At 43.9% G+C, this 27379-nt stretch overlaps 3 protein-coding genes across 4 annotated transcripts in view; 2 read left to right on the forward strand and 1 right to left on the reverse strand.

Moving 5' to 3' along the window:
- Positions 1 to 8772, reverse strand: part of TTC6 (tetratricopeptide repeat domain 6) — a 65452-nt gene extending 56680 nt beyond the window's left edge. The window contains exons 1-3 of the mRNA XM_030482227.1: positions 7613 to 8772; positions 1458 to 1526; positions 555 to 638 (exon numbers count right to left, since the gene is read on the reverse strand). Coding sequence (XP_030338087.1) covers positions 555 to 638; positions 1458 to 1526; positions 7613 to 8422 — 963 coding nt within the window. The 5' untranslated portion in view covers positions 8423 to 8772. The remainder of the gene's footprint in view (positions 1 to 554; positions 639 to 1457; positions 1527 to 7612) is intronic.
- Positions 8773 to 16412: 7640 nt separating this feature from the next.
- LOC115606387 (translation initiation factor IF-2-like) lies at positions 16413 to 20241 on the forward strand. The gene is made up of 3 exons (XM_030482228.1): positions 16413 to 16508; positions 17014 to 17453; positions 19881 to 20241. The coding sequence occupies exons 1-3, from the start codon at positions 16413 to 16415 to the stop codon at positions 19903 to 19905; spliced, it is 561 nt and encodes a 186-aa protein (XP_030338088.1). The 3' UTR covers positions 19906 to 20241.
- A 1360-nt stretch (positions 20242 to 21601) lies between these two features.
- FOXA1 (forkhead box A1) lies at positions 21602 to 27066 on the forward strand. 2 transcript variants are annotated; one of them, XM_030484593.1, is made up of 3 exons: positions 21602 to 21942; positions 24594 to 25821; positions 26311 to 27066. In XM_030484593.1, the coding sequence occupies exons 1-3, from the start codon at positions 21871 to 21873 to the stop codon at positions 26349 to 26351; spliced, it is 1341 nt and encodes a 446-aa protein (XP_030340453.1). In that variant the 5' UTR covers positions 21602 to 21870; the 3' UTR covers positions 26352 to 27066. The 2 variants fall into 2 exon arrangements, with proteins under 2 accessions (XP_030340453.1, XP_030340454.1); XM_030484594.1 differs by having other exon boundaries at positions 24594 to 27066.
- Positions 27067 to 27379: the final 313 nt, after the last annotated feature.

Below are 27379 nucleotides of genomic sequence, written 5' to 3' on the forward strand. Positions count from 1 at the left end.
GTTAAGATTTTATTTTAGTATCTGGTTATAGCCTTGAACTACCAGAACAGTAGAAACTGACAACATGTGGGAAAAGGCATTATTTGGTCTTAGCAGCAAATTTGTCCTCTGTGGTACTGTCTCTATAAACCCGATATGTTTCCTCTACTAAAAAGCTAAGTTTTATAGAGTTGATATCAGAATGACAGTTTTTCTCATGTGTATGTGAAATATCGCAAAAGCAAAAGGATATTGAGCATTATGCCATTTTCCAGGAAGGCATCCACTTGTTAAATGTAGATTAGGATTCTATTTATACATTGTTTCATTTGTAATCTTCTTTCCAATCTCATAAAGAAAAGCCTAACCCAGCATCTGACCGAATGAACCTTAATTTGTTTTTTCCTCTAACCTTAAGCTGCAAGACCAGTATGAAGACCTGTTTTATAGAAAACCTTCTTTTAAAGGGCAAGTGGTAAGGAAACAGCTTGCAGATCTCTGTATGCTCTAAAGAATCAAACCTTAAGCATGGGAAAACTAATACTATGTCACAACAGTACTAAACACCTGCTTACCTGCTTCTTATATGTTAAGAGGTCATCTTTAGGTAGAGATTCATTTTCTGCTGCTTGAAATTCTTTCTGAACTACTGGTGTCTTCTGAGGGAAAGGGGAAAAAGTTTATGTAAGCGGTGAACATACAATTCTTTTTTACAAACACTTTTGTGCTCCCTGACAACTAACTCAGAACAATATTTATTATATGTAATTATTCTTTTATCATCCATGCATATTATGAAGCACCCAGAATATTGTATCAATTTTATCTTGAGCCAAATACTTCCTCAACAGCTAACTAGATTTCCAAAAATAAACATAGTAATAGGCAAAGGACGTAAAATGACTAACACTAAATAATAATATTTATAGAAGTTTCTTATCAAAGATCTGGTCTATTTCTTCTACATTGCACTTGTAAGAAGAAATTGCAAAATGTAGGAAGAAACATACAGCAGAAAATTATAATGACATCTACGATCCTTTAAAGCAAATAAATCATTGATGCCTCTAAACAGTAAGCAACCCACAAAACATATCTAAGTTTAAATATTTAAATTTTCTAAACTCTTTGAATGAAAGGCATAGAATGATGGACATTAACATATAATGAATACAAATTAATGTCATACGATTCCATTGCCCTAACTGACATGCTACTCAATAAAAGCAAAATTCTTTATATACAGCAGTTGAAGAATCAAACCCCATAAGAAAAGGAATGAACAAGAGACACAAAAGAGAGAAAAATAAAGGTATACTTGTGATTTTTGAACTACCAAAATGTTTTCAAGGACTATTTCATTTCCTTCCCAGTTTTATCAGTTTAAAATATGAACTACCTATCTTTACAACTCTGCAAGCAAACAGAAGCATTATGAACTTAGTATTTTAACATTCCTAGATAATGCAGAATGTTACCAGGCTTGCTTGGTGAAAACTTGGTAGGACTTGAGATTCAGTTTTCATTTCCTCATGTTCAGTTGGTGCCTGTTGTACAAGCGAGAGCAGAAAACTAGTGTCAAACAAGAACGCTAAAAAAATATACATATATATTATTCATACCACCTTAGAGAACAAAACAACGCCAAAAGAATATAAATGCATAAATTAAAGTTTGGGTCACAAATTAGTTTAAAAACAAAAAGTACATTGAAAACCTAATTATCTTAGGTTCATCTTTTGCAAGCATTTACACACATACTTAACTCTTTACTATAAATAAATTCTCTATGGAACTGCTTATAGGAAAGAAGTTTAAAAGATGAGTGTAATTTTCAGTTAATCATTTTCTCCACAGAAGAAAATTATAATAGGTCCACTAGCAAAAAGCTACTACAAAATTTGAAGTTGTTCTTAGTTCCCATACATACTGTTCTTTCTCATCAAAGGGACAGTTCAGCAAGTCCCCTTAAAAAAAAAAAAAGAAAAAACCACCAAACAGAAATAAAATGCAGCAAGAAGTCTCAAAACAGGTGGTAGTTTTAAGGACAGTGCGCTTTCTAAGCACCTGGTTAGCATACATATACGTAACTCAGCACACATGTACTTTACCCTTTGTGCCATTTACTGGCTTGGGGAACCAAGTTTTAAAGATAACAGTAACAAACAGAAATATCACATCTAAACTACATTTCATTTTAGAATACAGTTCTTTAAAACTGCTACAGAAATGTTAAATATTTCTAGTGAAAATATTTCAGAGCCACAAGTTGATGCAAAAATGCATTAAAGCTATCAGTTGAATATGTGTTAGAAACAGTCTGTGACGTCATGAAAAAAAATCCTCTGCTGGCACTGCAACCTTCCATTTGCTCTTTTAATGTAAGAATCTCCCACACAGTAGAATTTTTACCCCATTGAATGGATTGTCCACGTACCAATCTAAAAATACTTTTTTTTTAATGCCTTCGATGTTTTGCATCTAACTCTAATCCCAAGCAAGAAGTATATTCTGAGCTATAATATTTTTCCTTGCATATTAGAAAATGAAAAGGAAAAAAGGAGTAGTCTCCAGGCCAACACAAAGCAATAGGTGCATATACTACCCCAAGAAAGTAAACTATAAAGCAATAAAAAGTTATGAAGTTGCACATTGGTGTTTTGCTTTTAACTAAAGCCTTAATAATTTAATCTACCTTTAATAGAAAGGACAGGTTAAGAAAAAACAATTCTTATTACTTTTTCATCACCATGAAAGCAAGGAACTAAAGTAGAGGAACGTAGTACAACTGAAGACTAAAAGAAACAGATTCAGCATTATCTTCTCAAGCTATACCAAACAACTTTCTTTGCAACAAAAGCATATTTTCCGACATGGTGATTACCATGGAAAATTAATTATTATAGTCCATCTTAGCCAACTGTAATTCTTTCCCCATGCAATTTATCATTCAATTTATAAAATCAAAGAGAAATTTTCACAAAGCCTTCCATTCAACCAGACTGGATCAATTTATGTTTCTAAACTATTGTATAATATGTAAATTACAATTTTACATGTTGATTTTCCTGATCTGTCAAAACCAACAGATTATATGAGCAAATATTATCTTAATTTCATTTTAGACACCTGTACATGTTATGTGTTTGCTTTCCTTTGTTGGGTGCGGTGTTTTCTCTTTTGTCCACTCCCCATGGGTGAATTGCAGGCACAATGCTATTGTGTTATTTTAATAACATGTTGTCTACTGCCTATATATGTACTATGGGCTGTGTGTTTGCATTAACAAAACCAAGGCCAAAGAAGTGTGATCTAACTTTGGGAAATAAGAGTGTTGGGAACTGTGGCAAATCTTAATTCCTGTGGGAGTCTGTTCTTGAGCATTCTGCCTATTCTTGAGGAAGCTGCACTGATATTTTAACCTTGTGATAGAATCTTCTGCTGTATCTTTAAAAAAAACAGTTTTGTTAGCCACAGCCTTTCTCCTACAGATATAGAAAATATTTAGGTACCCAAACGCCTTGGTAATTCATTACAAAACATTTTAACATTTTCAGTCACTTTGTTTTATCTGTGGTATCCTTTGTAGCTGAAAAGACTCATTGTGAGTCCTGACATATAGAAAATTGATTTTTGTTGTTGTTTGGGTTTGGGTATTTTTTTTAATAATTACCTCTCAAATTATCTTAAACAGTTTCATCTGGTGTGTCTTTGATTCCTCATGGTATTAAAATAAATTATTTTCCTCTCTGTTTTATCAAGAAAAGTCTGTATGACCAGTGCACAAAAGACCCTGATAAATGACAAACAAAAAGTCAATCTAAATGTGTGAATGTACAAATATTTTAAAACATTCTTTTAACATGGTGAATTTATACAAACTACTTATACACAAACAGCTAATTACCCTGTGCCCCTTTGACAAAGTTTGAAACTCTGGGAGATTACAATCTATCTGATTTTAAAAAAAAACCAAACAAATATTCTCATGTTATAACAACAGCTTACTGACCTAATGAGGTTTAGTCTCCCATTTTATTAGACTTCAGGATAAAAAGACAGATCTTGCCCCATAAAGCATGTAGCATTTTTAGGACAAGCATAAATTATATGGGCCTAAGGATCATAAGAAAATGTAACAAACTGCACGATTGGATTGTTTTTAATTAGATACTTGCATTGGTAACTTTGAAGAAATAAACAGAGATACTTCAGAAGTCACATGTAAATCATCTATCTAACATCTCTTCCTAGGCAGTTTCTTGCAAGGTTATGGATATAAGACATCTTAAAAAAAAAAAACAAACAAATCTAAAGTAATATGAGTTAACTCTTCTAGGAAAAAAAAAAACCCACGTATCCCAGAGTAGTAGTGTCCATCCCTGAAGACTGGGCAGCTCCCTTCAGCAAGTGGCAGGAAGTGCCATAGCCTTTGCTATGATTAAGCGTATTGAGCATAGTCAATAGTATGTGCCACCTGAATTAAGGACGTAATAGCAAACTCGGGAAAAAAAAGCATCGTGGTCTTGATTTAGCTACATTTTAATGAGATGTTAAGACCATGAGATCATTCCATGAGCCACATGTAAGCAGAAAATAGGAAAACCAACAGGAAGAGTAAGGATTTTCACCACTTAAATATAACAAAATAAATTGAAGTCTCTTGCTCATAACCATGATACTTAGAATACACCTTGTAACACCTAAAGGAAAAAAATATATATTTTCAATAAGTCTATTAAAAATACTGTTTTATCAGGAAGCAGTATATGGTCTCTTGCGCAATGGTTGCATCAGCTGAATTATAATGAACACACAGAACAAATAATTGAGATACTGTAAAGTTATGAGGAAATGCTTGTTTGTATTTACTTATAGATATAACGCAAATACAAGTCTATCACTTCTTTAATTTTAACAGTAATTAGTCTCCATCAAAGCACTTTTGAGAGTATTAATGCATTACAGAGAAAATCTTCTCAAGGCCTCGCTACTGAGAGCTAGAGATGGTTTTTTAAAACTAAAATATATTTTATGCTGACTTGCTACTAGTATGGTGCACTGTATAGTCCTTATTTAATAGAAGCATTCAAATTTTATATTATTTTTCAAAGAACAAAAAAGTTGTTCATTCAGTTACCGCTCTCACAAGCTCATCTCAGATATCAAAGAACTGATCTGCTGAAAACAGTAACTAACTAAAAATGAGCTGCAGATTCAAGAAAGCTGAACATCAAGAAAATGCATTTCTGAAATGAATATAAACACCCTCCTACGGATACTAAATCCGACATATAACTTAAAAACTCAATATACTTTAGGGGTAGCAACAATCCTCAAGACAACAAAATTACTCCAGGCATTGGCAACTATATTATTTTTATAATAAAAAATCTACATTTTAGCAGAAACTGTATGTTGTAGGAATCATTATTCACAACTGATTTCCCTCAAAGGAAACAGGACTAAGTACTAATGCCCACCGAGCTGGCATTCCATTCCCCAGATAATACTCTTTTCAATGCAGGACCAAAACCAGCAGTCAGCCCCCACAGCAGTATCATAAGCTATCAATGCTAACCAGTCATTAATGCAAGATCAAGAAAAAGATAAAGAGAGCAGAATCTTCTTTTAATAGGAAAAGAAAAACACATTTAATTCTGAGAGCTTGTTTTCATTTTAGGAGTTCTGCTCTTTTCCTAGTATTTCTATTTCATTTAAAAGAATACATTTCTTACTTCATTACAGAAGGCAAGACTTGAAGCTCACTGTAAAGTAAATAAACCATGCATAATAATAATAAAGAAATGCTAGAGTCTGCATCCTATTTATAGGGTCATTTCAATTCAAAGACACCTGCTGCAAATGCCTTTCATTAAAAAAAAAAGAAAAAAAATGTAATCAGCCAGGGTCTCATTCATCCTCACTAATGTCCAAAAAAAAAAAAAAAAAAAAAAAAAAAAACCCAACCATCAAACAACAAACAACTGGACCAGAAAGTCATCACTAAGTTCAAAATTTCATTTTACTTTCAATCTGATTGATGTAAGTTTTAGAAATAAAGAATTAAACGTCACAGTACACCAGAGGTCAGATTTTCAAAGCTCAGAGCCCAGCAGCTCCCACTTCAAACAACAGTAAATCTATTCTCTCCAATTTTAGAGTCTCAGGACTTGCTAGAGGACAAACTTTGGAAATCTTACCTAGAACATAAGACATATTTATAAAAGCATAAGAAAGACCATGCAACTCAGCACGTTACCAACCACTAATAATTATTTCTAGTAAGTTGAACAAAAAATGGTTTTCCAGGTCCAGGATCTTCTTTAGCCTTCTTCCCATCTGCCTGAAGTATTCTTGTAACCAATTGACAAATTTCAACCAAAGAGAACAGTCACTAATTATTAGATTCCTAAAATACAAGTCAAGAAATGTAGAGGGATCACCTCACTGCTGCCACACTGAGGAGTCTTCTCTGATTTCAATTCTAATTGAAATACACTAGAAAATATACATGGAGTGGGAGACAGTGTGAATGCCTCAACCACACAAACAGCTCTCAGCAGAAAATCAAATCAGAGGACATAAGTCTATTGGAAATGCAGTTTCAGACTATTGCATGGACTTACACATTTAAATTAACTAAGTTCAGGATTTCTTTTTTCTTTTTTTTTTTTTTAATTTAATCAAAAGACAGACAATCTCACATTAATGTAATGTAAGGTACTGTAAGTACATTCTACAAGAGATACTTTTTGATCATAAAAGGTAGCATTTTGATAGTTGTGGGACACAATGCTCTTTATCATCTCCTAAAACACAGGTTCATATACTTGTCATCAGTCTTCCACACTTCCTTGCAGAGGCAGCTGCTGCTGGAAAGAGTAGCTCACCGTCCATGGGTCTATTCATTCTACAGCATCCCTTACAAGTGCTAGCACAAATACCAAGTGTGATAGTGATTTTTGTGACATAATGTTCAACCCTTTTGGAACTAGAACAAAACTATCAGTCTTGCTAGGAGAGGACAAAAAGACAGCTAATAGTAAGTTATTAGTCAACAAATTAATCAGCAATCCTCTGCTGAAAATCTAGAAAAGTTTTCTGTAGCATCTACCTGATGTCCAGTGTTACTTTTTGATGCAACTAATGGGAAAGACTCTCTTACAGCTGCTTACAGGATCTACTTAACTGTAACAATAAAGAATTTGTCTTATCTTTCACATGCTAAACAATAACTAAAAGAAGCAATACTTCCAACATGATCCCAAATGCGTTTAATGCATTTTTTCATCTGTCAGACTGGACTATATCATCTTAAAAAAAGGGAAAGGAGATTAAAGTAAAAGATGTATTAAACTATAAGCAGTATAATAAAAATAACACCCCAAAATAACTTATATTTTAATATATTTTGATATTGGCTCATTTTCATTTCTAAAGCACATTTAAAAAAAAAAACTGGCAGAAGAAACAATGAAGGATATTCTATGATACATTACTGTCTTTATTGATTTGTTTTGTCTGGCTTCTGTGCTGTAACACATTGTAGGAGCTGGAAAAAAATATACATCTCTTGTAAAAGTAATATTTACACAAGAGAAAAATATTGCTCTTGTTCTGGTTCACCTACTTCCATTTTTATGTTGTAGTTCTGGCCAAGAACACTCTCCAGGAGTTCTTTGATCATCTGGTCTGAGGGAGATGGAGAAGTAGACTGCAGGGAAGCAATTATTTCATCAATAGACCTTGCAACCACTTTCACAGGCAATGCTGGTGTGGAAGTAGGCTCTTCAGGTTTGCTCTGCTGGAAGTTCTCATATATTTTTGAAGTGTCTGGTCTAGTCACATCTCTTGCCTCTTCCAACTGTTCTTGAGCAGACCTCACACTTGGCTGCTTGCTTCCTTTTCTCAGCACCCTTCCCAATCCAACACCTAAATCTTGCTGCTTTGCTTTTGAAATCACTCTGCTTCGCTTCTTACAGCTTTTCCAGGTTGTTTTTCCCTTTCTTGAAGAGCTTTTACTTGTATCAGACTCTGTAGAGCTAAATTCATCACTATCTATAATCGCAGTATCTCTTTCTCCAGTTTTATCCCTTTTTAAATTCTGCAGATCCATCTGTAGCATATGCACTCTATCCTTTACTTTGCTAACAGCTTTTGTCTTTTCCAATGAGATAGGGAAGCTATTAACATGAACATTAGACCTGCAGTAACTTGGCTTCTGAGGTGGTGCTGGGTGCTTGACCATTAGGATTTTTTTAGTGGTACCTGCAAATGATGCTATTACTGGCAGTTTTACAACTGTACTTTCATGACTACAAGTGGCATTTTCTCTGTTAACTTTTTCACAGCAACTTCCCCGATTTTTGTCAGCACTGTCCTCTGCCGCAGATTTATTTCTTTGAGCCATCACTCTGACATGAGGGGTTTGTTTTTTCATGTCTCTTACTTCAGAAGAGATCCTAACTTTCTGTGAACTTCAGAACATCCAATGAATTAATTAGGAATATTTTTATTTATATTCATGACAGGCTTATGTGGATTCTTCGACCTCTGGAGAGGATAATGTTCTTAACTGATGCGATTGATCTGGTGTTAAATCTTCCAATAAGGGCTAAATGCTCACGTTCCTAGGAGCAGTAACTATTGCTTGTTTGATCTTCAGACTATCCCACTGAGATTCCCTGCATATAGTCTCACATTCTTTAATCATATTCAGCTCTCCCACATAACTCAGTCCAAAGTGCTCATGTTTTCTAGCAATTTTCTCCCACTGTATGCAGGCTGTAAATTCAAACAGAAATGAGGTTTTGTATTTTATATACCAACACAGAACCCAATCGTGCAACGACTACTTCATTTTGCTAAAGCCCCCATTGACTTTAACAAGACTGCTCTGAACGTGTACAGTTAAGCACCAGCAATAGCTATTAGCATTTTACCTGAGGAAACAATTGAACTGTTTCTATTTAGGGGAGCTTAAATTGAGACTTGGACAGAAACTCACAAGAGCAAAAAAACTGAAAAAGAATAAAGTGCAATGCTTTCTTAAAGTAACCACAAAAAGCCTTCCATCTACAAAAAAGTGACCTCCCCCACTCCCCAAGCCCCACTTCTCCCCATCGAGCAGGCAAAGGGCCTCCCTCCCCTCAGAGAAGTACCTCACAGCCTCCGCGGCCGAGCCGCACCCCCGCCACGCACCAACACAGCCCCGCACAGGAAGGCTGCTCGTCCTCCCCCACCCGACAAGACGCCGGCGGCCCCGGGGACGGCGAGGAGCCAGGCCCGTGGAGCCCACAAGAGCTATCTCTGCTCCCTACTAAGCGGGAGGGCAGCGGAAAGCCGCGCTCCGTATCCAAGCAACGAAGCTCCCGCTGGGAGAGAGAGCAGGCGGCGCCGGCTGCCACCCCTAGCGAGCGCCCCCTGTCGGCGGGGAGGGCCATGCCACACCGGGTTTCCCGCAGCATCGCTCGGGAGCAGGCGTGACCTCCGCCCTGCGAGGACTGGATGTGAAGGCGTTTGTGTGGAGGGCATTAGTCAGGATTTGCTCCCTTGAGTGAGCTTGTATCTGAAGTCCCGCAAGTTTCAGCGTCACCCGGACGCGTCGTCAGAGACCCGCAAGCTGAGCCCCGGGGTCTGGAGGGCACGGTGTGGGCGAGCGGATCTCTCCATTTTCAGGCCCCTTTGTCTCCTGTGTAAGGTAACCCTGTTCTGCTGACAGTCAGTTTTGCCCTGGAAACGAAATGTACAAACATCCTGGCTGGGAATTTGTGTACCATGCAATGCAGCCACTTCCCAGACGCAATTTCAGACACGTTTTTTCACGTAAAACTAATTTTCCTAATTTTCAAAGAGTCAGCTTGGAGATGAAAAGCCAGTTCTGCTCTGTGTGACTTGCTTAACATCACCAATAAAGTTTCTGTCATCAGGATTTTATTTACAATACTAAGGACTGCCTGCAACAGGATAGACCCATCTCAACAGGAGAGGGTCTGTTTCAGACTCCATAAACCAACCAGCTTTGCAGTATTAATGTGAGCAAAAAGTCTGAAACCAGTTCTCTGAGAGGAATCCTAACCCCATGTTTTCCAGTTTTACTAGCCTGTCCTTCAGAGAACAGAGGTATCAAACACACTTGACAGCTGTCTGGTGAAAGTTAAATTTTAACAGTAGTTCTTTTCACACACAAAGTATGAAGTGTAAGTGGACCAGGAAAATATATGACCATTACAGTGTCCAACAAATATAGGGGTGATAAAATGTGCCAAAAATCATCAAACTTCAGGAAAGAAATAAAAAAAAATTAAAAAAAAAAAAAGAAAAAAGAAAAAAAAATAAGTTAAAAGAAAACATGAAAAGTCAAAGTGAATCTATCACGACGATCATAACTATGGCACAACCCTACAAGGTCATATTGACCAGGCTCCCAGGACAGCTGGTTGTCTAGAACACAGGCAGAGTGAAGCAGCTTATAACAGTAAGGGGAAAATCAAACCACAAATATAGTTTCCTGCACATAATCTCAACTCAAAGCACTGGAATTTCCATGAATCTCTGGACTGCAACCGTTTACAAAATTACACTTGTAATCCACTGGAGCCTCTTACAGTGGGTAAAAATAAAGTCCTTTTTTTTTTTTCTTTTTTTGTCTTTTTCTCTGGTTTGGGTCCCAAACATCTATGTAACAAGGAACTGTAGGGACTAACTGCATATATTGGATTCAAATATGGCACTCAGCCGATTGAAAGGCTACATTGATCTAACAGGCAAATGTCTATTATCCTCTCCTTTCTTTGTAGATTTCAGCTACAGCTTTGTAGCATTTTTTTTCCCTACCTGATTGTATTCGTGGAGTTCGAAGGGTAGCCAGTGTACTTCTTGCAAACAAACAATACTTCTTACACTGGGCTAGATGACCAACTTTTAGCTTGCTAATGCAACTAAAAACTTGTGAAGATTAAAAATACATTAGTCAGTCATATTACATCCCAATTAATAACAGGTTTTCTTCTTCTGATAGCAAGATAACTGATTAAACTGATAACTGATGTATTTGGTGTCTAATTTGCTTCTCCCTCTCTCTAGAAGGAATTCCAGGGTAGTTGGAGGATGAGAACGTGGAATATCAAGTAGTTGATCTGTGCTGAAGGATTCTCGTTAGCTATCCAAGGCCATTAGAGCGGTTCAGAACAGGAATGAAGTGTTCAATTGCCCCATTGAAGGTGAATCCTATTAGCAGTTTAATGCATCTATAAGCCTAGAGAACAGATTCATTTCAAACTAGTTAAACGGTAAGTAAAGCCTGAACAATTTCATTTATCTAGAACAGTTCCTCTCTGTGGGAGTCACAGTGGGATGTGGAAGAAAAGCCTCTGCGTGTGAAGAGGTATTTGCATCAGAAAGTTCTAGTAAGAAGCTGCTGAATGACAAGAATCATTTCCATTAAAAAAAAAAAAAAATCTTAGGAAGAAATAAAAATCCTTAGATATGGGTTTCCTCTTTAAGTTAATAGTTGTGGTAAAATTTAGAACGAGTATGTTGTGTTGTCTTACTGTATCTCTTGTGTGTCAGTTTTGCTTGCAGAAGACCAGGGACTAGCTCCTGGAGAACGTAATTAGATTGCAAGAAAGACTCTAGGTCTTGTAAGCAAAGGAAGTAAGCACCCAAGAGAGTAGATGTCAAGTGAAATCCCAAATGCTGTATTTTTTTTCCCTACCAAGCCACACACATTGCTTAGGAGTAATTCCAGAAGTGTTGCCATTGTATCCTCTAGATCCTCAGCCTGAGCTCCAGAGATGACAGCTGCAGAGATTCTTGTCTCTGATACACAGGAAAACAGGGAAAGCTTTTTCCCCTTTCCCCAGGTATTTATCATTAGTACGTACCCCTCCCTTAATGAACACAATGATGCTCGAAGCCTGAAGGTGGTTTTTTATTAACATTAGGTATTTAGTTAAACAGGTAAGCCCTGCCCCTGTAGCTTGCAAAGTCCAAAATTTAACCAGTGGATGAATGCTTATACTTAGCAAATATATCTAGTTTTGGAAAACCTTGTACAAGTTCAGTCCTTGGGTACACATTATTATTTTTCTTAATTAGGCCTTACCAGATCACTCCGCTTTCTAATATCATATAAATTGTATTGTCTATGGTATTAGTCTGTTAATGTTACTAGGAAATTCTTTTTCTTTTAAAAAAGTGATCATTAAAACATTGTTCAGTTGGCTAGAGAAAGCAAAAAAATGCAGTTTCTTTCCTCCTAAACTAGCTAAGTCCATGTCATGTAGGAAGTCCCACATGCAGCACACATCATTGCCATGATCCAAGTTCATGCTGGAGTGAGTCTGAAATGCACATAGCGCCCTACAGGGTTTGGGAGGAAACTGGATCATGGTCAGGAGGAGTTAATGGTGTTTCCGATAGTCACCTTTGTCTGGGCAACCAGAAATCAGGACAGCATGGTGCATGGGAAGTATGTACAGTCTGGTATGGGCTCTCCAGAAAATGCCAGAAAGAGTCCTTGGAAAGCTGAATAGCAGTTACCTAAAGAAAAAAGGAAAGTAGGAGCATAACTACTTTGCTAGTTCTTCTATGGCTTACATCTAGTTAGTACTAGTGAGTTGATGCTGGTTAGTTACTAGTCAGTGGATGCTAAGCCTTGCCTTGGTATGCTTTTCCAGCTGGCTGAGAAACTCTTTTTACACAAAATTGTCCAAAGCCCCCCACCCCTGCACAAGGATGCTGCTATTTCCTTTTCAATGTGCTACTACAGCCAGAGCACTAGTCTATTCTGCCTTAAAATGGCAATATGCTTGCTCAAAATTATCACCAATGCAATAGTTCTAGCAAGGATAACAACATATTTACAAATACAGTTTCACCATGATGCGCAAGTAGCATTATTCCATTTTAGACACCAGGAGCTAGAACAAAGAGAGTTTGGATGACTTTCCAAAGTCCCCTAGTAGAACCAGTGGCAGATTCATAACTGAGTCTGTGCTTCTGACTGTGAGTAAATAAAAAATCAGAGGTAGGTACCTTCAGGCTACAGGCTACTGTTTGCACTTTCAGGGCATTGGCATCTTCATTTTAATATTTTTGCCACATAAAATGTCTATAAATACTCAGAGAAAGTCAATTCATTATAAACTAAAATACTAAACTGTGAAGTATGGCCACTGGAAATGCAGCACACAAATTTCCCTGATAGTTACACTGTGGGGAAAGTAATCTGTACCAGAAGAGTGGAGTAAACAGGTGGGGGGGAAATAATCTGTTAAATCAGAGAGTGTCAATACTGAAAAGCTTTTTGGCTAGTTGCACAGGTTTGATCCAGCTGAGCTGAAGGAAATACTGTTCTTTTTTCAGTGATCAATCCATACTGAATCCCTTGTGCAGTAAGCAGCCATAGAAAGGTTTTGTGGAATTAGTATTATAAATCACACATTCAATCCCTTTGTGAGTGTTGAAAGCATTGTCATTCTTCTAATCACTGTATCCTATCTTTGATCCATAACAAATATGCACACCCATCTCTACTAATCTCCATTATGATTGTGAGATATCTGTATTTGCCGGTATTATGCCAACAGAAATAGTTAAAAATTTTCTTCATCCTGTGATTTTGGGCTTTGATTTTTTTTTCTCTCCTGATTGAAACACGTTATTTGTATAATGGCATTTCCTTTATAATTCTAAATAAAAATAAATAAAAAGTTGGAAATGAGATCAAGCCCTTTTAGTTAAAACCATATTTATAATGAGAAAATTATTACACTGAGAAAATCATTTGGTCATTTTGAGTGGTCATGAATCCCAGATTTATTTTTTAGTATGATGTGACTGTAATATTTCCAGATATGTGCCATTTTATTATATAACTGAAGAGACATTACATGAGTTACTTTTAGAAGCCCACCACACATACCCTTTATTATAGACACAAGGTCAGAGATGGTCTTGGCTTTGAAGAAGGCTGTAAGCAATAAATGGAGAAATTACAGCTAAACACCTACCAAAGTATTTGCTGGGCTCAGCCCTATATACTTGATTTTGTTTTAAAATTTGGTCATATTATCTCCGCTCTGTTGCCTTTCAGTTAACACAGCAGTTTTTTCAGTTGGCTATTCCAGTCCAACTCTTCCGTTCTCTTCGGACAACAGCTTGACTGTGGATATATAGATGTAGATATATACGTGTGTGTGTGTTTGTAGATCTCATAGGTTTCACAGCTGAAGACTCGATGTTGGGGGACATAGAAATCCCATTTAATCACAAGAAAAACTTTCACATCTTATCAGTGTCTTCAGCAAAAGGAAATGCCCTGCAAAGGGTGATGAGATGTGTCTGCAAAGGCTGAAGTTCCAGCTGCCTCTAAGGATAATGTTAAAAAAGATTTAAAGTGTTTGTGGCATGGGATGGATGGTGAAGCGAATATTCCTAGATATTGATTCTGAAAAGAGGAAAAGATTGTTTGTTTGATGGGTACTAGGAAAGCCACCTGATGAGCTATGAAATTGGGATGGAAGAGAGAATCTCTCTCTTTTGGAGGAACTGAAGGAAAGGTCGAGTGTTGGATTCCCTCCCACGTTAAGTCACTACCTAAAAAGACGTAAACCTGAAACTACGTGCACTGCAGAAATACTTAGAAAGCTGCCTTGATGGCTGGGGAGGAGTGGAGGAGGAATTAATTTAATCTGATTCTTCCTTGTCTGCACAGGGAACTGAGCCCATGTGATGGCAGAAGGGAAGGCATATGGTGAGCTAAGCAGCATTCCTGATGTCATTCCCTTAAAACTGCTCAGCAGGGAGATTCACCCTTGAAATGCTTGAAGCAGCAGCAGAACCTTAGGCCAACTGCTGGGAGACCAACCACTCTCCAAAATACTGAACAGCTGCTGCCCCTAAGGAGTCCTAAAATGTTACCAAATCCAGACCTTCCTCTACTTTCCCATAGATACTAGTTGACTATCCTTATTTTATGGGTCTCACTTATGATTTGAGGGTGTTACCAGTTGATTCTCACGTTCTCACATTTCAGTGCAAAACTACAGGACATGTTACATAGGGCCTTTGGGCATCCTTCACCAGGGCAAACATCATTTTTTCTATACACAGGCTAGTGTATGTCTCCTGATGGAGTAAATGGCCAACATGTTTCTGTGTATGTGTGATCATGCTGCCACACATCCCACAATTGCTTGCTGTCCATGTTAATACAGCTCAAGAAAATGTGCAGTTAATGCAGCCTGAAATCATTTATGCTCTAGGAACTGCAAGCTGGGTAAAGCTGTGAAACTGCTCCCTGGGGAAGAGTTTAAATAAGCTAGCCTTGATTTTGTACATTTGATTCTTCAGAGCTGAAGCCAGCCAAGAAAGCCATTTATGATGGATACTAGTCTCTCCCCGTGCTTTTGTGCAAAACTGCTGTAGAGACAGAGACAGGGAAACAAATAATTCTTTGCAAGTACAGGAAAACAGAGCAAACAAATTGAAATATAATGTTATGCAGTGAAAGAAGAGTAACATTCCTCCAGTCTCCACTGCTCAAAATCTAAGGTACTAAATCAAGCCCATCTGCACAGGAAGATTAGTTTGCAAAAGAAATTAAGTATTTTTTTGACGAGAGTATTACAAAGAGTTGATCAGCTCTGCATCTCTTCTCCAATGTTTGGGTTACATCAGTAAAATGTTTCTTACAGAAAACTCACACAGGTTTTGGAAAAACAAGATTCATGGAGGGTGGAAATACCATTTTTTCAAGCAACAGATATTGCTGGGAGGGGAAAAATGCAGACTTTAGTCTATTAAGTCACTTGGGCAACTTTAACAAAGAATTCTAAGATTCATGGCAAAGTATCTTTCCTACCAAGCTCTGTTTCCTATGTCAGTTTATTTATATTAACTGCACTCACTGTCCTAGTTTGTTTTCTTGCTTCCTGAAAAAAAAGTCTGTGTATGTCCTGAAATACTATTTTTGCAATTTGGGTGAGATTCTACAAAGTCAGTGCCATTGATGTGCATGTGTTTATCTCTGTGCATAATTGAATTCCCATCTCCTCTGATACTGTTTCCTCCATGCTATAGTACTGCAGCTACTTTAAAACAAAACAAACAAAACTTCCAAAAATATATCTAGCAATTGCATAAGAACTGTCATACTGATTGAAATACGCAACAGAAACATTTCTATTTATTTTTCAGTAAATTATAACATTGAAAAAAAGCCCAATAACTAAAATAAATACCTGCATGGCTGCTGTTGAATCAAGTGAGAAATATCAAATGCATTTGTTTTTTCACAAAGTAAGTAAAACACGGTTGGCCAGTCACACACTGCAGTGTGGGCATCCTGCCAGCTGGAGTTCTGCAAACAGCATACATACATCTAACCCTATTAGCAAAATTAAAATGACGGTATACAGTGGGTCATGATTTACCTAGTTAAGAACTCTTTTGTTACACTAAAGAAAGAAGTAAACAAAAAACCTCGGAGGCTTCCTTACTGTCATCGCTGCAACCATCAGGTATTAACTTATTCATAATTTTTCATTTCGTTATCTATGCTTCCTTCTCCTTTAACTGGTCTGATAGATTACTATTCTCTGGCGGGTAGGTTATTATAATTTATGTCAGGAGTGTTGCTCAAGTCTGTTGATGTCAACTCTGAATGATGCTTAGAAACATGAAATGCAATTAATTGCACTGAAAGAAAAAACAAACAAACAAAAAAAAAAGACCAAAGTGAAATACAAATAACAAAAAATAGAAAAGAAAAGAAAAGAAAAGAAAAGAAAAGAAAAGAAAAGAAAAGAAAAGAAAAGAAAAGAAAAAAGAAAAGAAAAGAAAAGAGAAAAGAAAAGAAAAGAAAAGAAAAGAAAAGAAAAGAAAAGAAAAGAAAAGAAAAGAAAAGAAAAGAAAAGAAAAGAAAAGAAAAGAAAAGAAAAGAAAAAAGAAAAGAAAAGAAATATAATATAATAAAATCTGGCAACGGAAAGTCGCTACCACAATGAGCCACACAATGTGCTCCAGCGCCCAGGAAGGCGCCCGCTGAGCGTGGCCCTTGAGAGCCAGGCAGGCCCCCGCTGCCCGGTGCCCCGAGGACGCGGCCGCTCAGGCCTGGGCCTCCGAAGGGGCGACGCTCCGCCGCGCTCCCGCCGGCAGCAGGGCGGCACTGCCCGGGGTCCCGGCCACTCCGTGGCCTCCTGCGCTCGGCGGCGGCTGACGGGGCGGGAGAATCGCGACCGAGAAGGCGGCAGCGGGGAGGCCGGACCCGGCGGGTGGGGAGTGCGTCCTCCCGGCTCTCCCTGCAAGGGACGGGGCAGCGGGGGTGCACGTCGGCCGGGAAAAGGGGGTGGCTTGGTCGTCACGGTCGGAGGTAAGAAAAGTTCACGCAGGAAAGGCTCCAAAGCAAGTGCGGACCCCATGCAGTGCCCTCACCTGCCCGGGCGCTGCTCCCGAGAGAGAGGAAGGTAAACGCCACGTTATCGCATCGCATCGCGTCGTCTCGTGACTTCCGCGGATCGGGGATGCTGGGGGCAGCGGGAGCGTGGGCGTGCCAAGGGCACCCCCACTGGCTCTTCTCAGCGAGGGCTCAGCGCAGCACAGAGCCCGGGCGGCTCTGCCTGTGCGGTGGAGGGAAACAATTCCCCGAGTCCACTGCCGTATAGATGGGCTTTTTCGGGAGCGAGGGGCTCTCCCGGCGGTTACCCACCCCTGCTGCCGGAGCGCTCCGGCACCGCCCGGCTCCCAACCCCGTCCAAAGCACCCGGCTCGGGGCAGCGGCACGTTCCCGCCCGGTTGCTCGCTTGGGTGGGAGAGGAATTTGGATTGGAAAAGATGGGAAGAGGGATTTCCCGCCTTCGGAATGAGTGGATAAGGACAGGGAGTAGGAGGGAGAGTCTAAGGGGTCCCACGGCCTCGGAGGAGACGCGCCTGCGTTGGGCCTGCCTGGACAGCAGGGTGCCAGCGCCCCTCAGCAGGAAGAGGGTCCAGGTGGAAGGCGGCTGTACAGTGAGGATCGGGGAAGGCATCCTGTTGCGAAGATAGCCGCGCAGCTCATTCCCCAGGTAGACATCTACTCCGCACAAGCGCTGCCGAGAAATTCCCGGCCAGGAGACGATGGCATTGGGGTAAAATCGAGACTTTCCAAGTTAAACCGATGGCGTGGGGGCAGGCTCTGCCCCTGCCAGGGGAAAGGTAAAGCTGAGCGATCTGAAACAGCCCTCCGCAGTGAATATCAAAGCCCTCGCCGATTCCACCGGTCGCCGTCCCACGCTTGGGGAGGTACCTGCGGGCGGCGCTCCCGAGTTCCGGTCCTGCGGCACTGCCGGAGGCCCCTTCTCACGGGCGAGACCTCTCGACCCGGCCCGACAGCACTCCCCAAAAAGCGGCCGCTTGCTGAGTGGCCTTTACGGGGCCCAGCTCTCACCGCCGGCGCTGGTAGCACCGGGTCCCCTGGGCGTCCGCACGCTCCGCACACATGCGCATACTTTCCTTTCTCAGGTCAGTTGCTCTGTTCCCCGCCTTGGCAGTGCGCACCGGTGGAGCCGGGAGTTGAGATCCTGATCCCGTTTAGACGGCAAAAACACAGCTCACGTGGGCCTGTGCTGTTCTGCATGCTGCACAGACAGCAACCCCTGAGAAAGGAAAAAAAAAAAGCAACCCAAAAACCACCCCACAGTGTACAGCTTAATCAGAAACTGCCACTCCAGTAACCAGAGCTGGGGAAAGGCTCTGTGTAAATTGGGCCAAGGCTACTGTCCCGAAGTCTAGAAAGCACATAAGTGCATCCAGAATGCTCCTTGCTGCTGTCTCATGTCCTCCATCCCAGCAAAGCCCTTCCCTCCCGCTGAGCCTGCTGCAAAGGGCACAGACAAATCGCGCTGGACTCTCAGAGGATTCCACATAGGGTTTCACAGAGGCTCAAGTGCAGGGCAAGGGCAAATACCGAAATACCCTCTTTTTCCAGTGGCCATGGGCAGAGCCGCCATGACCCTCTTCACCTCTTCACACAAGGAAGGCTTTTCTCCTCTGGGGCTGCGACACAGCAGCCGGGGCTGAAGGGAATTCGCAGCAGCGGCTGGCTCTGCCTCGGCCTGGCTGGTTTGCACACCGAGCCAAGCGGCTTTCTGAGATGATGACAACCAGGAGCCCGCCTGGGCCCTCACCTCTGGGAGCACCCTCAGGCAGAAACAGCTGAGCCCGGGGCCGCAACTGGACAACAGGAGGCGCTGCGGCTTTGCACAACCGCGGCCTCCCTCCACTCTCCACCAGGCCCAGCACGGCGGGCACCCCAGCCGGGGCGACCCGGGGGTCCGGAGGGCGCGGGGAGAGCCGTTACTGGGCGCCACGTCTGCTCCGCCCGGCGAAACGCCTCCGCGGTTTGCAGCGGAACCCGAGCAGCGCGGCCGGCTCCGTGCCTGCGCTTTCTTCCCGGGTACGGAGGGGGCCCTGCGAGGGCTGCCCGGCGTCCCGGCGGGTGCTGCTCCTGCGGGGTGGGCTCTGGGAAGTGGGGCAGCACCGCTCAGGGGTCAGTCACTCAGCGGGGAAATGCCGCCAGCGGGGTCGCTGAGGCAGCCGCACCCCTAGCAGCCTCGCCGCGTGCGGCTGTACTGCCGGGAGGCTGGACCCCACAGACCTGAGCACTGAAATGAACAAGCCACAACCTAAGGGTCTCTATTTTCAGACGTATAGACCGCTTCCTTTAGGAAAGGAGGGAGGGTGCATGCATGAATACCGCAATTTTAATATCTCTTGGATTTTCCACTGGGTTTTGTTCCAGTTTCCACGGGTGTAGTTTGACCATTTGAGAAAGTAGGGGTTTAACCCAGTGCTTTTATTTATTTTATTTCCTTGAAGACACATTTTCATGCCTTCTTCTCGTTTGCTGATTCCAGAGTTTTGTTTGTTTCGAGGATTTGACTCAATTCTGTTGCCAGATTTGAAGGAAGAAAGACGAGGAGAGAAAGAACAAAGAAAGGGGTAACCGAAAACGCGTTTAGAGGACAAGTTTAAACATATTTGTCAAGGCGGAGATATGTTCTATCTCGGCATTTGAATCCTGGATTTCTGTGTAAGAAATTTTAAAATTCTTTGTGAGAGTGGCGTTTTTGCAGACTCCTCTAGGACAAATCACTGTGGAAGCAACTGTGATCGTGCTGAACGACAAACATGCCAGGCAGAAGTTCAGTCCCAGATGTGTATTTTGGTTTGTGTGGTATGATACGCAAGCCTTTTTCAAAATCTCAATAAACTTTATTTCCCTTTCAAATTCCCATTGCCCAGAAAGTTATTTGGGTTTAGGGGATTTTGTTTGTTTGGGTGGTAGATGGGTGGGTTTTTTGGTTTTGCCTTTTTTTTTTTTTTTTTTTTTTACTGTCAGGTGATAAAAATTCTAGTTGCTAGGTAGGAACAAACTCATAAAAGATAGGGCAAGGAAGCCCAAGAAAAGGCTGTGGTCTTGACATGAGCTCGAAGAGTCGGACAGGACAGCAGCAGAAACAGGAAATGTTCGATTCTACTGCAATGACTGACATGTTCCCTCCATAATAATAAAAAGCATTGTTCAATGTCAATTTGGCTTATCGGTGTTGCCCCTTTTTACCTTTTACCAGCCTTTGTAGATTCCTCCTGCACTGTTCTTCGCGAGCAATCGTGTTAATGAGCAAGAAGTTGGTAATGAGATATCCGCTACTTGTTATTACTGCTCCTGGGTGCCTGGCACCAGAGAAGGCTTTCAAAGGAGCCCTTTGGGCTGGAGGCTTTCCACAGTAAAGATATAAAATGGTTCCAGTGACTCACCTGATGTTTGCCAAGCGGAGGTTAATATCGGCGGATCCGCATTCAAGCCTCTGTCCGCATTTATCGGGTGCCTATAGTGTTATGTCTCAGAGCGGTGACTCGCATGGTTTCTAAACGTAAAATACCAGAAAAGAAATATCATCATCACCCTCTACACAAGGCGGCAGCCCTTCTTGAAGGGCTAGGTTTAGCCCATGGCGGGGGTCGGAGGGCTTTGGGGAGCGCAGAGCCGAGCCCCTTCTGATTGCAGTCTGGAGCGCCCGGTCCGGTCCCTGGCCCCGGGGGTGCTGTGAGCGGGGGGCGCCGTGGCAGGAGCGGAGTGGGCGCGGAGGTACCTGCGCGGTACCCAGCTTTGAAGTGAGGGGCGGGAGCGGGCGGTAGCCTGTGGCCTGCAAGACTCGGGACTTTGGAGCACGTCCCGGTCATCGAGTTAAAGGAGCATCTACTGGACTTTAGTAAATATTGCTCCTAATCTCAGGGGTTTAAGGCTGGATGGCCTTTTGCATTCTCTTCAGAGGGGGCTGCCCTTCCCTTATCTACCTCATTTCATTTCCACCGGTCCCTCCTAGCATTTGTCCTGTCCATCTCGAAGGGAGGGTGTGTCGTGTGTCTCCCCCTCCCTCCCTTTTCCTACTCTCCCCCTCTCCCACCTCTGTCTCTCCTTTCCCCACAAGCTTAAACCAATTACGCCGCTTTGCAAATAAAGAGCCGCCCCGGGGGGAGTTGCAGGAGAGGGGAACTGCCTTGTTTGCAGGTGCATCTCCGGCTTTGTAGGTGCGAACGCCTTTGTGCGGCGGACAAATGGGGAGAGGAGGAGGAGGAGGTGGGTACTTCTGCGACGTAAGATCCACATCAGCTCAACTCCACTCACATCCCAGCCGGCACTTCCTCACTTTCTCAACTGTCTCGCCCCACACCGCTCGCTGTCTCCTTTTTGGCTGGTTATAGAGGAAAATTCACCACACACCCCCCCGCCCCTCCTGAGAGCTGGCTTCCTGCTAGGTTGGGGTTTCGGGCTCTTTTCCTGCTGCCCGTCACTTGCTTGCAAGAGGGCTGGATGGTTACACCGGGCAGGTTGGCTCCATAATGTTAGGGACTGTGAAAATGGAAGGGCATGAAACCAGCGACTGGAACAGCTACTACGCCGACACTCAGGAGGTGAGTAAATCCCAGGGTCTGGCTGCGCTGCTGCCCCTCTGCAAGTGGGGGAGTAGGAGGCCTGGGGGGAGAGCTGGGGGGCTGGAGGGGGGCAGCAAGCGGAGGAATCGGTTTGCGCTCCAGAGCCTGCCAGAGCAAACGTGCCTCCCCCTCCCTCCGGCTCTGAAGCTGGCCAGACTTCCCCGAGGAAAACACGGCTTCCGAGAGCCCCGGGAGGCGTTTGAGGGAGACCTGGCGCGGCCGCGGCCCCGCTGGGAGGGCTGGGGGGCTGGGGGCAGCCCTTGATCTCATCTAAAAGGCGTAATCTCCGCTTGCAGCGCGCACAAAAGCGCCCCGTAAACTCTTGGCTCGGGGCAGGGGACTCGTCGCGCTGCCGGCCCCCGGCTCCTTCCCGGCAGATGGCAACGGCGGCAGGGGGGGTGGGGCGAGGGAGCCGGTCGCAAGCGCGTCCCGGGGACGGAGCAGCGCCTTCCCCGGGCTCCTTGGCGAGACCACCGGCCTCTCTGTCTCCGCCGCCGGGGACCTCACCTGTTAAAACCGGACGAAAAGAAAGGAGAAGGGGTGAAATAGCCATTTGTTCGTACTTTACAAAACGGGCTGTCTTCAGCGAGCACTGCTGCCGGGGGCCGGCTGGCGGCGCTGCCGAGAGCGGCCCCGGGAGCCAGACCCAGAGAGGGGCCCGGACCCGGACCCGGACCCGGACCCGTGGCCCCGGACCCGGCTTGGCCTGGCCCGCGGCACCTCGGTAGGCGTTTCCCACCCCCACGCCCCTGTGGTACCCCCCGCGGCTCTTTGGCAACGCGGTGCAAGAGAAGGGGGAGAACCGGCCCCAGCGCCAACAACTACGGCAGAGGAGAGGGCCACGGAAGCGTCCGGAGCCCTCCCCGCGGAGCGCCTCGGACCTGCGGGGCCCGAGGTTGGCACCGTGCCGCTGCGGCTCTGCGGGAGAGGAGTCGCTGGGAGAAGTCACCACCTAGTAGCCCAGCCAGCAGCCCCCCGGATTCCCGCCCGGGAAGGAGCCGTTTTAAGGAAGTGTGGTGGCGAGGCAAGCACCTAGGTGTGCGCACCCGGGCATTGCATCAGCACACCCAGACACACGGCTCTGCAGTCCCCACGTCTCGGCCCTGCACTCCGGATCTGGCACCCAGCGCCCGAGGGGCCACGCGGGCACAGGCAGATACGTGTCACCCTGCCGGCACCTTATTTAATAGAGGAAAGTCGGCTAAGGGCAAATAAGGGTCATCCTAATTATATGCCGTTTCCAGATTCATTTATCCTCGCCATGCTCATTGTCCACAAACATAAAGTTAAGCGACCTTCGCTTTTGCTGTTTTTTCCTCAATCTTTTCTCCTTCCCTGATATTTAATTTGAATCACTGCATGGACGCAAGGTGGGAAACCCATCCGCGTTCTACCATCTCAAATAATTCATGTGATCCTCTAAATTAAAAGCGCATTTATAAGCTCGTGGAATTTGTAGTGAACAGTAATGAACTTTGTACATTTAATCGTAGCTTAAACATCGTTTTCTGAGCCGTATTGCATTTGTTCGAAGTAAACTGGGAACATCTTTCTCTTTTCTATTAAATCAGATGCCGGACTGGAAAGCACAATTTCAGGTTCTCCGATTCTGCCTTTAAGAGTTGTGTTAGGTGGTAGGCTGCTACAATTTTTGCATATCAAGCAATCGTAGAATATCTCAGGCAGGGAAAGTTCAGGCTTTTCGGACTTTTGAGAATGTTTTTGGGGTTTGTGGGTTTTGGAGGCTTTCTTAAAAAAAAAAAAAAAAAAAAAACAAAACAAAAAAAAACCAAACCAAAACCAAACAACCTTTAATTTAAAGACTGACTTTATAGAAAATGCAAACAAGGGAAAAGCTTTCCACAGATAAAAATGCGCGGACTTGAGCTGTTGCTATTGGGTTTTGGGACGCTTTTTGTTGTTGTTGTTTTGGTTGGTTGGTTTTGGTTTTTTTGCGGGTTGTGGGCGTTTTTTGGTTGGTTGGTGTGGTTTTGGGTTTTGTTTTTTTTCTTTTCTTTTTGGCAAGACATTGTCTCATCTTGTATAAGAATAGAAATTTAAATCAGTGCAGGGTGGGAGAAGAGATGCTTGAGATTATTCTAACAAAGTGGAGGCAGTGGAGTTTCTCCTTGGCACAAGTACCGTAAGCCCATGAATTTCAATAATCTGATGAATTTAAATATTTAACCGGAGAGACAGAACACAAAATCGGCAAAACCGCGGGAATAGTCCGGGAGTAAACCTCCTCCCGGGTCAGACAGAGCCCGCAGCCCGGCCATGTGCGGAGCTCCAGGGCGGAGAGGAGTTGCCCCGGTGATCCCGACGCAGCCCGCGGCACGCCGGTAAAAGGGGAGCGCCTCGGAACCGAGCACCTCTGCACCGTGTCTATTTATAAACACGTATAAATGTGAATTAGCCCTTTTCATCGCTCCAGCGGCCTTTCCGTGTGGCTTCTGGGAAGCGCTCTCCAGGGTGGCGGCGGAACGGAAGGCGTCCCGTGGCAGGACGTGTGCATGGCTCGCTGGGCAGGGCGGGCAGCGCGGGCGGGTCCGGGCCCGGGCCCGCCGGGGTCTTTCTTGCCCGCCCCTCTTTGCCCCCCCTAACCCGCTCTCTCCATCTCTCTGCCCTAGGCCTATTCCTCGGTGCCCGTGAGCAACATGAACTCGGGTCTGGGCTCCATGAACACCATGAACACCTATATGACCATGAACACCATGACGACGAGCGGCAACATGACCTCCAGCTCCTTCAACATGTCCTACGCCAACACTGGACTGGGGGCCGGGCTGAGCCCTGGTGCTGTGGCCGGCATACAGGCGGGCTCGGCGGGGCCGGTGAATGGCATGCCGGCTGGCGTGGCCGCCATGGGCACGGCCCTGAGCCCCGGCAGCATCAACGCCATGTCTGCCCAGCCCGCCCCCATGAATGGGCTGAGCCCCTACGGCGGCATGAACCCCTGCATGAGCCCCATGGCCTACACCCAGTCCAACCTTGGCAGGACGCGGGACGCCAAGACCTTCAAACGGAGCTACCCCCACGCCAAGCCGCCGTACTCCTACATTTCCCTCATCACCATGGCCATCCAGCAGGCTCCCAGCAAGATGCTGACACTGAGCGAGATCTACCAGTGGATCATGGACCTTTTCCCCTACTACCGGCAGAACCAGCAGCGCTGGCAAAACAGTATCCGCCACTCGCTCTCTTTCAACGACTGCTTTGTGAAGGTGGCCCGCTCCCCCGACAAGCCTGGCAAGGGCTCCTACTGGACCCTGCATCCCGACTCTGGCAATATGTTTGAAAACGGCTGCTACCTCCGCCGGCAAAAACGCTTCAAATGCGAGAAGCCGGCGAACAGCAAAGCTCCTCAGGAAGGCAGGAAAGATCAGGCCGGGGCCTCCAGCTCCAGCTCCAACTCCCCCCTGCACAGAGGCCACAACAAACCTGCACAGCTGGATACTGCCACCTCCCTCTCTGGCTCCAACCCGTCCACCAGTCCCCAGTCTATGGACCACAGTGGATCGAGCACGGAACTAAAGACCTCGGCCTCGGCCGCCTCCTCCACCATCAGCTCCGTCCCCACCTTGGCCTCTGTCCCGCACCCCCCTCACTCCTTAGCCCACGAATCCCAGCTCCATCTCAAGGGCGATCCCCACTACTCCTTCAACCACCCCTTTTCCATCAACAACCTCATGTCCTCCTCGGAACAGCAACACAAGCTGGACTTCAAAGCCTACGAGCAGGCGCTGCAATATTCCTCCTACGGGGCCAGCATCCCAGGCGGGCTGCCCCTGGGCAGCGCCTCCATGGCGGGCAGGAGCAGCATTGAGCCCTCGGCCCTAGAGCCCTCCTACTACCAAGGTGTGTATTCCAGACCCGTGCTAAACACCTCTTAGCTCTGTATTCCCCACCGCCGGGGCGACCCCCTCTTCTCCCCCACTCCTCTTTTTCTTGGCTTCTCTCCGCCCTTTTCCTCTCCCTGCGCCAAACCGAGGTGTTTCTGCACGCTGCGTGCAAAGGACTGTTACTTTTCAATTCTCTCGCAATGCGTAGTGTGTTGTTACGATCCGCCACGACCTCCTGCAGAGCCGGCTGCGTCCTGCTTGTACATACCCGCCCGCCTGCCGCCCAGTCCCTCTCCCCGGAGGCCCCCGGCCTTTACAGGGTGTTATTAAAAAGAAGAAAAAATTGTTGAGCTTGTAAACTACTTGTTTGTGCTTTCCGCCCCCTTGTCTCCCCCCTTCTGTGCTCTATAATCTCATGTAAGTTTACAGGTATGTGGCAATACTTTAACAATACGGAGATGAAGAAGCGAGTTAGACATTTAAGACTTTTTTTTTAATTAAAAAGTCTTTGAAGGACAATACTGCTGTGAAGTAGCAAAACACTAAGAGAATCTCTAAGCAACAAGAGGACTATTTACTTTCTCAGATCATCCTTTTGATACTTGCAAAATAAACCTTCGGCTACTACAACCCGCACACACCCAGATGCTGCGGGCCGGATCCTGCACTCCCGAGGGGACCAACTGGAGCTTTGGAGTGCAGGATGCGACCCTTATATTTTTCCCAAGTGTTGCCTGTCTTGGGATGTAATATAAAGTTAAAAGAGGTCACAGCCAGTTGGATTTTTTTTCTCCCCACATCTGTTACTGAAGATTCTCGTTCATCAGGAACTCTCATCAACATGTGGATGACATGCTTATTTAATTTGTGTTCATTGTGTACCAGCTAGAATTGTGTGTCCATAACAAGGTTATTTTCCTTTTTCCCCAGGAAACGTTGACTATTACACCGACACAAGGAAGAGAGGAGAGGTCTCTCTCCCCTTTTCCAACTTGTTTAATAATTTTTTATTTCTTTCTTTTTCTCTTTTTTTTTTTTTTCTTTTTTTTGTGGCCGTTTAATTATCTCCATCGTTAGCTTGTTTCATCCAGTGTTAATGCACTTTCCACAGTTTTACACGGTGTTAGCATAGCCAGACGGGTTTTATTATTATTCCTGTTCGCTGTTTCAATGTTCTTAATTTATTGCATGGTTTATATTTTTTTTTCTTTCTTTACAGCTGGAAATTGCTTTAAATGACATTTTAAAAAGAATTACACGTGAATTTAAGAAATTTTGTTAATTTTATAAATGTGATTGTAATTGAAAAATATTTTGATTTAAAACGATAACTGAGAATTTAATGCGTGAAGTATGGTTTTGATCATTTGCAGTTAAGGACTTTAAATAAATCAAAAGTTAACAATGAAAGACTTCTGCTATTTTCTTTCAAAATTTCTGGGACGGGTTACGGAGGACGGAGCCATGTGCCAGGAAAACAAATGCATGGATGTGACGACGAGTGATTTGCGTGGCGCGGAGGAGGGGGACGCGCCCGCAGGGAGGTTTTGCGGGCACTGCGATGCCACCGGCCT

Source organism: Strigops habroptila, chromosome 4 (genome assembly GCF_004027225.2).
Source record: "Strigops habroptila isolate Jane chromosome 4, bStrHab1.2.pri, whole genome shotgun sequence".
NCBI lineage: Eukaryota > Metazoa > Chordata > Aves > Psittaciformes > Psittacidae > Strigops > Strigops habroptila.